General features: G+C 44.2%; 1 protein-coding gene across 1 annotated transcript in view; it reads right to left on the reverse strand.

Annotated features, from left to right (window-relative positions):
• The window catches only part of LOC139253715 (contactin-associated protein-like 5), a 1,602,302-nt gene that overhangs the window by 487,219 nt on the left and 1,103,067 nt on the right, over positions 1 to 12,016 (reverse strand). The window contains exon 15 of the mRNA XM_070873519.1: positions 7,861 to 8,017. Within this exon, the coding sequence (XP_070729620.1) occupies positions 7,861 to 8,017 (157 nt within the window). The remainder of the gene's footprint in view (positions 1 to 7,860; positions 8,018 to 12,016) is intronic.

Raw genomic sequence — 12,016 nt, forward strand, 5'->3', positions numbered from 1 at the left:
CCATATAATTTTATATACCTCAATCAGGTTTCCCCTCAGCCTCCTCTGTTCCAAAGAAAACAGATCCAGCATCTCCAATCTTCCCTCATAGCCAAAATTCTCCAGTCCAGGCAACATTCTTGTAAATCTCCACTGCACGCTTTCCAGTGCAATCACATCTTTCCTGTAATGTGGTGGCCAGAACTGCATACAGTAGCCCAGCTGCGGCCTAACCAATGTTTTATACATTTCCAGCATAACCTCCCTGCTCTTGTATTCCATGCCTCGACTAATAAAGGCAAGTATTCCATATGCCTTCTTAACCATCTTATCTACCTGGCCTGCTACCTTCAAGGATCTGTGGACCTGCACTCCAAGGTCCCTTTGTTCCTCTACACTTTTCAGTTTCGTACCATTTAATGTGTATTCCCTTACCTTGTTAGCCCTCCCCAAATGCATTACCTCACACTTATCCGGATTGAATTCTATTTACCACTGTTCTGCCCACCTGACCAGTACATTGACATCATCCTGCAGACCACAGTTTTCTTCTTCATTATCAAGCACACAGCCTATTTTAGTGTCATCTGCAAACTTTTTAATTATACCCCCAAACATTCAAGTCCAAGTCATTGATATATACCACAAAAAGCAAGGGACCCAGCACTGAGCCCTGCGGAACCTCACTGGATTCCAGTCACAAAAACACCCATCAACCCTTTGCTTCCTGCCTCTGAGGTAATTTTGGATCTAACTTGTCACTTTCCCCTGGATCCCATGGACTTTCACTTTCGTAACCAGTCTGCCATGTGGGACCTTATCAAAAGCTTTGCTAAAATCCTATAATAACGGTGTGAGTTGTTGGCATACCTTTCATTTTGCAGCAAAATCTGGAACCCTGATACACTTCAAGATATTTTTCTACAATAGAACAAAGGAAAGACTTGCATTCATGTTGCACCTTTCATGACCTCAGGGCGTCCCAAAGTGCTTCAGAAACATAGAAACATAGAAAATAGGTGCAGGAGTAGGCCATTGATCCTTCGAGCCTGCACCACTATTCAATATGATCATGGCTGATCATGAAACTTCAGTACCCCATTCCTGCTTTCTCTCCAAGGCCCTGTACAACTGCAGTAAGACCTCCCTGCTCCTATACTCAAATCCTCTCGCTATGAAGGCCAACATGCCATTTGCCGCCTTCACTGCCTGCTGTACCTGCATGCCAACTTTCAATGACTGATGTACCATGACACCCAGGTCTCGTTGCACCTCCGCTTTAGCTGTAAGGGCCACATCTAACTCCCTTTTGAATATAACTAATGAACTGGCCTCAACAACTTGCTGTGGTATAGAATTCCACATGCTCACAACTCTCTGAGTGAAAAGGTTTCTCCTCATCTCGGTCTTAAATGGCTTACCCCTTATCCTTAGACTGTGACACCTGGCTCTGGACTTCCCCAACATCAGGAACATTCTTCCTGCAACTAACCTGTCCAATCCCGTCAGAATTTTATATGTTTCTATGACATCCCCTCTCATTCTTCTAAATTCCATTGAATATAAGCCTTGTCGATCCTGTCTTTCTTCATTTGTCAGTCCTGTCATCCCAGGTGTCAGTCTGGTGAACCTTCACTGCACTCCCTCAATAGCAAGAATGTCCTTCCTCAGATTAGGAGACCAGAACTGTACACAATATTGAAAATAGGTGCAGGAGTAGGCCGTTCGGCCCTTCGGACCTGCACTGCCATTCAATGAGTTCATGACTGAACATGCACTTCAGTACCCCATTCCTGCTTTCTCACCATATGCCTTGATCCCTCCCAGTAAGGACTACATCTAACTCCTTTTTGAATATATTTAGTGAATTGGCCTCAACAACTTTCTGTGGCAGAGAATTCCATAGGTTCACCACTCTCTGGGTAAAGAAGTTTATCCTCATCTCGGTCCTAAATGGCTTACCCCTTATCCTTAAACTGTGACCCCTGATTCTGGACTTCCCCAACATTGGGAACATTCTTCCTGCATCTAACCTGTCTAAACATGTCAGAATTTTAAACATTTCTATGAGATCCCCTCTCATTCTTCTGAACTCCAGTGAATACAAGCCCAGTTGATCCAGTCTTTCTTGATATGTCAGTCCCACCATCCCGGGAATCAGTCTGGTGAACCTTCACTGCACTCCCTGAATAGCAAGAATGTCCTTTCTCAAGTTAGAAGACCAAAACTGTATACAATACTCCAGGTGTGGCCTCACTAAGGCCCTGTACAACTGTAGTAACACCTCCCTGCCCCTGTACTCAAATCGCCTCACTATGAAGGCCAACATGCCATTTGCTTTCTTAACCGCCTGCTGTACCTGCATGCCAACCTTCAATGATTGATGTACCATGACACCCAGGTCTCGTTGCACCTCCCCTTTTCCTAATCTGTCACCATTCAGATAATAGTCTGTCTCTCTGTTTTTACCACCAAAGTGGATAACCTCACATTTATCCACATTATACTTCATCTGCCATGCATTTGCCCACTCACCTAACCAATCCAAGTCACTCTGCAGCCTCATAGCATCCCCCTCGCAGCTCACACTGCCACCCAACTTAGTGTCATCCGCAAATTTGGAGATACTACATTTAATCCCCTCGTCTAAATCATTAATGTACAATGTAAACAGCTGGGGCCCCAGCACAGAACCTTGCTGTACCCCACTAGTCATTGCCTGCCATTCTGAAAAGTACCCATTTACTCCTACTCCTTGCTTCCTGTCTGACAACCAGTTCTCAATCCATGTCAGCACATTACCCCCAATGCCATGTGCTTTAACTTTGCACATTAATCTCTTGTATGGGGGGATCTTGTCGAAAGCCTTCTGAAAGTCCAAATACACCACATCAACTGGTTCTCCCTTGTCCACTCTACTGGAAACATCCTCAAAAAATTCCAGAAGATTTGTCAAGCATGATTTCCCTTTCACAAATCCATGCTGACTTGGACCTATCATGTCACCTCTTTCCAAATGTGCTGCTATGACATCCTTAATAATTGATTCCATCATTTTACCTACTACCGATGTCAGGCTAACCAGTCTATAATTCCCTGTTTTCTCTCTCCCTCCTCTTTTAAAAAGTGGGGTTACATTGGCTACCCTCCACTCCATAGGAACTGATCCAAAGTCTATGGAATGTTGGAAAATAACTGTCAACGCATCCACGATTTCCAAGACCACCTCAAGTACTCTGGGATGCAGTCCATCAAGCCCTGGGGATTTATCGGCCTTCAATCCCATCAATTTCCCCAACACAATTTCACGACTAATAAGGATTTCTCTCAGTTCCTCCTTCTTACTAGACCCTCTGACCCCTTTTATATCCGGAAGGTTGTTTGTGTCCTCCTTAGTGAATACCGAACCAAAGTCCATGTCCAATTGGTCTGCCATTGCTTTATTCCCGTTATGACTTCCCCTGATTCTGACTGCAGGGGACCTACGTTTGTCTTTACTTACCTTTTTCTCTTTACATATCTATAGAAGCTTTTGCAGTCAGTCTTAATGTTCCCTGCAAGCTTCCTCTCGTACTCTATTTTCCCTGCACTAATCAAACCCTTTGTCTTCCTCTGCTGAGTTCTAAATTTCTCCCAGTCCCTGGGTTCGCTGCTGTTTCTGGCCAATTTGTATGCCACTTCCTTGGCTTTAATACTATCACTGATTTCCCTTGATAGCCACGGTTGAGCCACCTTCCCTTTTTTATTTTTACGCCAGACAGGGATGTACAATTGTTGTCGTTCATCCATGCGGTCTCTAAATGTCTGCCATTGCCCATCCATTGTCAACGCTTAAGTATCATTCGCCAATCTATCCTAGTCAATTCACGCCTCGTACCTTTAAAGTTCCCCTTCTTTAAGTCCTGGACCATGGTCTCTGAATTAACTGTTTCATTCTCCATCCTAATGTAAAATTTCACCATATTCAAGGTGTGGCCTCACCAAGGCCCTATACAACTGCAGTAATTCCTCCCTGCTCCTATACTCAAATCCTCTCGCTATGAAGGCCAACATGCCATTTGCCTTCTTCATCGCCTGCTGTACCTGTATGCCAACTTTCAATGACTGATGTGCCATGACATCCGGGTCTTGTTGCACCTCCCCTTTTACTAATCTTTCACCATTCAGATAATAATCTGCCTTCCTGTTTTTACCACCAAAGTGGATAACCTCGCATTTATCTACATGATACCGCATCTGCCATGTATTTGGCCACACACCTAACTTGTCCAAATCACCTTGCAGCCTTTTAGCATCCCCCTCACAGCTCAGACGCCACCCAACTTAGTGTCATCTGCAAACTTGGAGATATTACATTCAATTCCTTCGTCTAAATCATTCATGTATATTGTAAATAGCTGGGATCCCAGCACTGAACCTTGCGGTACCCCACTAGTCATTGCCTGCCATTCTGAAAAGGACCCATTTATTTCTACTCTTTGCTTCCTGTCTGCCAACGAGTTCTCTATCCACATCAATACATTACCCCCAATACCATGTGCTTTAATTTTGCACACTAATCTCTTGTGTGGGACCTTGTCAAAAGCCTTTAGAAAGTCCAAATACACCACATCCACTGGTTCTCCCTTGTCCACTCTACTAGTTACATCCTCAAAAAATTCGAGAACATTTGTCAAGCATGATTTCCATTTCAGAATTCCATGCTGACTTGGACCGATCCTGTCACTGCTTTCCAAATATGCTGATATTACATCTTTAATAATTGATTCCAACATTTTCCCCACCACCGATGTTAGGCTGACCAGTCTATAATTCCCTCTTTTCTCTATCCCTCCTTTTTTTAAAAGTGGGGTTACATTAGCTACCCTCCAGTCCATAGGAACTGATCCAGAGTCCATAGAATGTTAGAAAATGACCACCAATACATTCACTATTTCTAGGGCCACTTCCTTAAGTACTCTGGGTTGCAGACTATCAGGCCCTGGGGATTTATCGGCCTTCAATCCCATCAATTTTCCTAACACAATTTGCTGACTAATAAGGATTTCCTTTAGTTCCTCCTTCTTGATAGACCCTCGGTCCCCTAGTATTTCAGGAAGTTTATTTGTGTCTTCCTTCGTGAAGACAGAACCAAAGTATTTGTTCAATTGGTCTGTCATTTCTTTGTTCCCCCTATAAATTCACCTGATTCTGACTGTAAGTGACCACATTTGTCTTCACTAATCTTTTTCTCTTCACGTATCTATAGGAGCTTTTGCAGTGAGATTTTATATTCGCTACAAGCTTACTCTCATTCTGTTTTCCCCCTCCTAATAAACCCTTTGTCCTCTTCTGTTGAATTCTCAATTTCTCCCAGTCCTCAAGTTCGTTGCTTTTTTTGGCCAATTTATATGCCTCTTCCTTGGATTTAACACTATCCCTAACTTCCCTTGTAAGCCACTGTTGAGCCACCTTCCCCATTTTATTTTTACGCCAGACAGAGATGTACAATTGTTGAAGTTCATCCATATGATCTTTAAATGTCTGTCATTGCCTCTCCACTGTTAACCAAGTATCATTCGCCAGTCTATCCTAGGAATTCACATCTTATACCGTCGAAGTTTCCTTTCTTTAAGTTCAGGACTCTAGTCTCTGAATTAACTGTGTCACTCTCCATCGTAATGAAGAATTCTACCATATTATGGTCACTCTTCCCCAAGCCAGTGAAGTACTTTTTGAAGTCTAGTCACTGTTGTACTGTAGGAAGTGTAGCAACCAATTTGTGCACAGCAAGCTCCCACAATCAGCAATGTGATAATGATCAGCTCATCTGATTTTGAAGGTGTTGACTGAATGGCACCAATGCTTCCCCTGACCTATACCTGAAGCTGCTGGTCCAGCAGATAAAAACTCTTGTTTAGCAAGATGTGAAATTCTCGCCCGCAGTATGAACAATTATGATTCCCTGGAACAGGTTCAGGTGGGGTGAAGGGAGGTAGCATTGGCGTTTAGGTCTCAAATTCCAGGGTGTTGTCTCTGTCAGCGGGATTCTCTCGTATCCATGGTGACAGACAATGATCCCTCGGATTGGACCTTTATTGTATTCATTTATGTTTGGGTGCATCAGAAGCACCCGCCCTGAAGGTATTGCTGACAATCTGAGCATGCCATGCCATCGATGGGCGTTAGGACTGAAGGCATAAAAAGAGCCTTGATGAGACCACACCTGTTGTACTGCGTATAGCTTTGGTCTTCTGATCCAAGGAATGATATACTTGACATAAAGGTAATGCAATGATAGTTCACCAGACTGATTCCTGGGATGGGGGGATTGACCTATGAAGAGAGATTAGACTAGGCCTATATTCCCTGGAGTTTAGAAGAATGAGGTGGTCTCATTGAAACTTCTCAAATTCTTAAGGGGCTTGACAGGGTAGATGCTGGGAGGCTGTTTCCTCTGGCTGGCGTGTCTAGAACTAGGAGCAATCACCTCAAAGCTCGGTGTCAGCCATTTAGAGATGAGGAGAAATTTCTTCACTCGATGGGTTGTAAATCTTTGAAATTCTCTACCCCAGAGAGCAGTGGCTGCTCAGGCATTGAATATAGTAAAGACAGAGATCGATAGATTTTTGGATAATAAGGGAATCAAAGGATATGTTGATAGTGTGGGAAGGCAGAGTTGAGGTAGAAGATCAGCCATGATCTCATTGAATGGCAGAGCAGGCAAATAGGGCCAAATGGCCTACTCTTACTCTTATTTCTTACAGTCTTATTTTATGTTCAAATGGATTCAGTTATGAATTCCCTTTTGTCTAGTGCACTACTGGGGTCTTTCCAAGAGGCCCCACTGGACTCACATCATATTCCGCTGTTATGAGTTCTACTGATGCTTATTGAGGAAATTACAGGTGCACTTCAGAGATATTTAGCTTCCTTAGTACAGAAAATGCAGAGAGTTAGCATGCAAGTGCAGCAAGCAATTAGGAAAGCCTTTATTGCCAGGGGGTTGGAGTACAAGAGTAAGGAAGTCTTGCTACAATTGTACAGGGCTTTGCTGAGATCACACCTGGAGTACTGTGCACAGTTTTGACCTGCTTACCTGAGAATGGCCATACATGCATGATCTCTGGGATGAGAAGGTTGTCCTATGAAGAGAGATTGAGTAGAATGGGCCTATACCACAGAGTTTAGAAGAATGAGAGGTGATCTCATTGAATAACATAAGAATCTGAAGGGGCTCGACAGGGTAGATGCTGAGAGGTTGTTTCCCCTGGCTGGAGAGTCTCAAACTAGAGGGCATAGTCTCAGGATAAGGGGTTGGCCATTTTAAGACTGAGATGAGGAGGAATTTCTTCACTCAGAGGGTTGTGAATCTTAGGAATCCTCCGCCTAAAAGGGCTGTGGATGCTCAGTCGTTGAGTATATTCAAGGCTGAAATCGATAGATTTTTGGACTCTAAGAGAATCCAGGGATATGGGGATCGGGTGGGAAAGTGGGGTTGAGATCAATGATCAGCCATGATCTTATTGAATGGTGGAGCAGGTTCGAAGGGCCGTATGGCTTACTCCTGCTCCAAATTCTTATGCTCCCGGGTAGCCCGTGATCTCCCCCCCACAAGGATAAGTGGGAGAAGGGGAGGAAGCAGAAGTTTTGCCCATGTCTCCTCCTTGTACATTTTGCTGGCCCTCCTAAATGGGACAGAATCCCAGTCAAACCAGGTTCCACTCCAGTTTCCTGTCCCCTGTTAGATGATCAACCCATGGTCCGATCGGAAGTTCAGACCCTGTGTTTGAAAAGCTATCATCTGCATTGAACACACATGACTTGAACAATGGGAATAGGCTCTGAAATATTCCGGTAATAAAGCTGTTGAGACACTATCGGCTCAGAATGTCACAGTACCATTCATCTCTGTCAGCGTCGCAGTTACAGTGGTACTTGGTATCCAGGCAGCTCTCCTCCAATCCGCAGGCACACTTCTGAATGCCGGGCGATGAACCTCCCCAGTAAGTTTGCTTTTCATTGGTCCTCCCAATCCACCAGGTGAACGGTGTCCCATCTGAAAGAAAATATAAAAAGAGCATAAAACCTGACGGGACTCTTGGGATTGTATGTCTTCGAAACAGTTTTTGAAGATAGGTTTTGTGGGCAAGAACGGCTTCATTAAAAAAGAGAGATATCACAAGTCGTCTTTCTTTCTTGCAAGACTCTGAAAAGGGAAGAGCGAAGATGCCGAACAGATGGACTCAAGTTGCAACATGTGCAAGCTGTGTCTCGTTAATCCTTTACAAACATAAACTTTCTTCACGCATGAAATGCATAGCCACTTAAGATCATTTGCAGGCAATTACAAGAAACTGAAATACCGCCAGACACGGAATTGTTGCAGCTGTACAATCTCTTCATCGTTTCAACAAACATCAAGAAGCGAGTGTTAAGAGCAATCTTTGAACAGCCGGTTTTATATTGTTTACAACAATATTTTGTTTGGCTGCAAGTCATTACAAAGAATTAAAGTACGTGATTTGCAATCACTCGGGAACCAGCATTACCATCGTTTCTGAGACTTTTTAATGACATCGAATTTACGGCACAGAAACAGGCTATTTGGTCCAACTGGTTTCTGCCTCTTCCCTCAGCCAATCAGTATAATCCTTTACTCCTGTCTCCCTCATGTTGCTTATCTAGTTATTTTGTAAATGCATATATGCTAGTCACCTCAACTACTCCCTGTGGTAGCGAGTTCCACATTCTAACCAGACTCTGGGTAAAGAAGTGTCTCCTGAATTCCCTATTGGGCCAAGATTTTTTTAATGAAAATACCTGGCAGTCCCAGAGGAACATAGACTTGTGCTCTGAAGCCTCCACTCGCAGTTCAGCGTAGGGGCCCATGTATTCCAGGAGCGTGTGTGCAGCCTGGGATCACGTGGGCCGGACCAATCAATGAAAATGGCGTGTCCCCATTCACAGCAATGGTGAGTTCCGTTTGTATGGAGATCACCATTTCTATGAATGATAATACCTCCAAAAACACATAAATATATAAAATAAATAAATACACTTCACATATTTAAAATTATTTGAAATTGAATTTAATTAAATGTTTTAGACAAAATTATTTTTTTGAATTAAAAAAAAATGTTCTCTGAGGGGTAAAAATAAACTTACCTCAATGGACACAGTTTTTAATATAAAAATTATGGATAACATTTTATTTTTCTATCTTTTAAAACTTTTACGCTGGTAAGACCAGGCCTAATGCCTGCTTTTACCAGGCGTAAGAGTTTGAAGGACATTCGCTGGGCAAGAGTTGGGCAAATAGCCAGGGATGTGTTGGAACTGTTAAAAGACAATTTGACAGTTCGCAAGTCCCGGATTTCAGCGCCTGCTTATCGCGTTCCAAGAACCACCACTTGCGGGGCCTCTATGGGTGAGTGCGCACATCATACACGTCCGAGGAGTCCAGAGATTTCTGGCCCCTTATATTTATGACCCCGAATATTGACTCCCACACAGGTGGAAGTATCTTCTCGACATCTACCCTGTCAAACTCCTTTATCATTTTAAAGTTCTTTATTAGGTCACCCCGCAGTTTTCTCTTTTCTAGAGAAATAAGCCCCAGCCCGTTCAGTCTTCCCTGATAGTTATAACCTCTCAGTTCTGGTATCATCTTTCTAAATCTTTTTTGCACCTTTTCCAGTACCTCGATATCTTTATTGTGGAGACCAGAACTCTGCACATTGATCTCAGTGCGGTCTAACCAAAGTTAATTTCGACATAACTTCTGTGCTTTTCAATTCGACATAAGAACATAAGAAATAGGAGCAGGAGTCGGCCACTTGGCCCCCCCGAGCCTGCTCTGCCATTTAATAAGATAATACTATTCCTCTCGAAATGAAACAAAGAAACATAGAAACATAGAAATTAGGTGCAGGAGTAGGCCATTTGGCCCTTCGAGCCTGCACCGCCATTCAATAAGATCATGGCTGATCATTCCCTCAGTACCCCTTTCCTGCTTTCTCTCCATACCCCTTGATCCCTTTGGCCGTAGGGCCATATCGAACTCCGTCTTGAATATATTCATGAACTGGCCTCAACAACTTTCTGTGGTAGAGAATTCCACAGGTTAACCACTCTCTGAGTGAAGAAGTTTCTCCTCATCTCGGTCCTAAATGGCTTACCCCTTATCCTTAGACTGTGTCCCCTGGTTCTAGAACTCTCCAGCAACGAGAACATTCTTCCTGCCTCTAACATGTCCAATCCCATCAGAATTTTATATGTTTCTATGAGATCCCCTCTCATTCTTCTAAACTCCAGTGGATACAAGCCCAGTTGAGCCAATCTCTCCTCATATGTCAGTCCTGCCATCCCAGGAATCAATCTGATGAACCTTCGCTGTACTCCCTCAATAGCAAGAACATCTTTCCTCAAATTAGGGGACCAAAACTGAACACAATATTCCAGGTGTGGCCTCACCAAGGCTCTGTACAACTGCAGTAAGACTCCCTGCTCCTATACTCAAATCCTCCAGCTATGAAGGCCAACATGCCATTTGCCTTCTCACCGCCTGCTGTACCTGCATGCCAAACTTCAATGACTGATGTACCATGACACCCAGGTCTCGTTGCACCTCCCCTTTTCCTAATCTGTCACCATTCAGATAATATTCTGTCTTCCTGTTTTTGCCACCAAAGTGGATAACCTCACATTTATCCATATTATACTGTATTGCCATGCATTTGCCCACTCACCTAACCTGTCCAAGTCACCCTACAGTCTCTTAGCATCATCCTCACAGCTCATACCACCACCCAGCTTAGTGTCATCTGCAAACTTGGAGATATTACATTCAATTACTTCATCTAAATCATTGATGTATATTGTAAATAGCTGGGGTCCCAGCACTGAGCCCTGCGGCACCCCACTAGTCACTGCCTGCCATTCTGAAAAGGACCCATTTATTCCGACTCTCTGCTTCCTGTCTGCCAACCAGTTCTCTATCCACGTCAGTACATTACCCCCAATACCATGTGTTTTAATTTTGCACCTTGTCAAAAGTCTTTTGAAAGTCCAAGTACACCACATCCACTGGTTCTCCCTTGTCCATGCTACTAGTTACATCCTCAAAAAATTCGAAGATTTGTTTGCATTTTGATGGTCTAGTTAAACTACATTGCTATTTTTAGTGATTTGTGAATCTGTACCCCGAGATTGCTTTGCTCCTCTACCCCATTTAGACTCATAAGCCGGGAAATTGGTCTCCTTAGCGCCTTCCATTATGGCCTCCGGGGGGGGGGTGCGACAACGGGACACTAAGCACTTACCGACCGGGTGCGGCAAGAAGATCGAATCCCGCCATATTCCCGCCTTCACCCGGAGATCGTGACATCAACGCCGTGCGCATCGCCTTGGTAGCGCCCCAAACCCCAACTTCAGTTTCGCCCACTGCAGCATCTGCCGGTGAAAACACCGGAAGCTGCAGGAGGCATTCATTGGGCGCTTCGGCGAGGGGGGGGGGGGCGGGATGTGCGGAGGGCGATGTTTAAAGGCAAGGTGGCCGAGAGAGGTGAAAATAATTTTCAAAAGTCTTTTTCTTTTTTCCTTCGCCATCGCTCCCGATCGATTAGCGCGGCACTCTGCTGCAGTGCTTCAGGCTGATTGGGCCCCGATAGAGGCGGCCGTCAGGGACCCGGTAAGTTCTGCAGCAATTTAAGGGAGGGAGGGAGCCTTCCAATGTGGCAGCGCTGCACACCTACTGGCCCGCCTGCTGCCTGTTGCTCTCCAGACAGGAAGTGAAACGCTGGATTTCGAGCTCCACTTCCTTCCTGGAGCACAAACCCTGAATCTTTTTAAAAGTTAAAAAATATTAGCGCCTGGTGCTAATTTTCCATCTTCCACCCTTCGGATTAATTACCTTTAACCCCAACTCTCTGTGATCTGTTTTTGTAGCCAGCTAGCTATCCATTCTGCTAGTTGTTCCGTTACTTCACACACCCTGGCTTCAGCCATGTGTCTACTATGCATTACCTTATTGATGGTCTTTTTGTAAATCTAAGGA

Source organism: Pristiophorus japonicus, chromosome 3 (genome assembly GCF_044704955.1).
Source record: "Pristiophorus japonicus isolate sPriJap1 chromosome 3, sPriJap1.hap1, whole genome shotgun sequence".
Taxonomy (NCBI): domain Eukaryota; kingdom Metazoa; phylum Chordata; class Chondrichthyes; family Pristiophoridae; genus Pristiophorus; species Pristiophorus japonicus.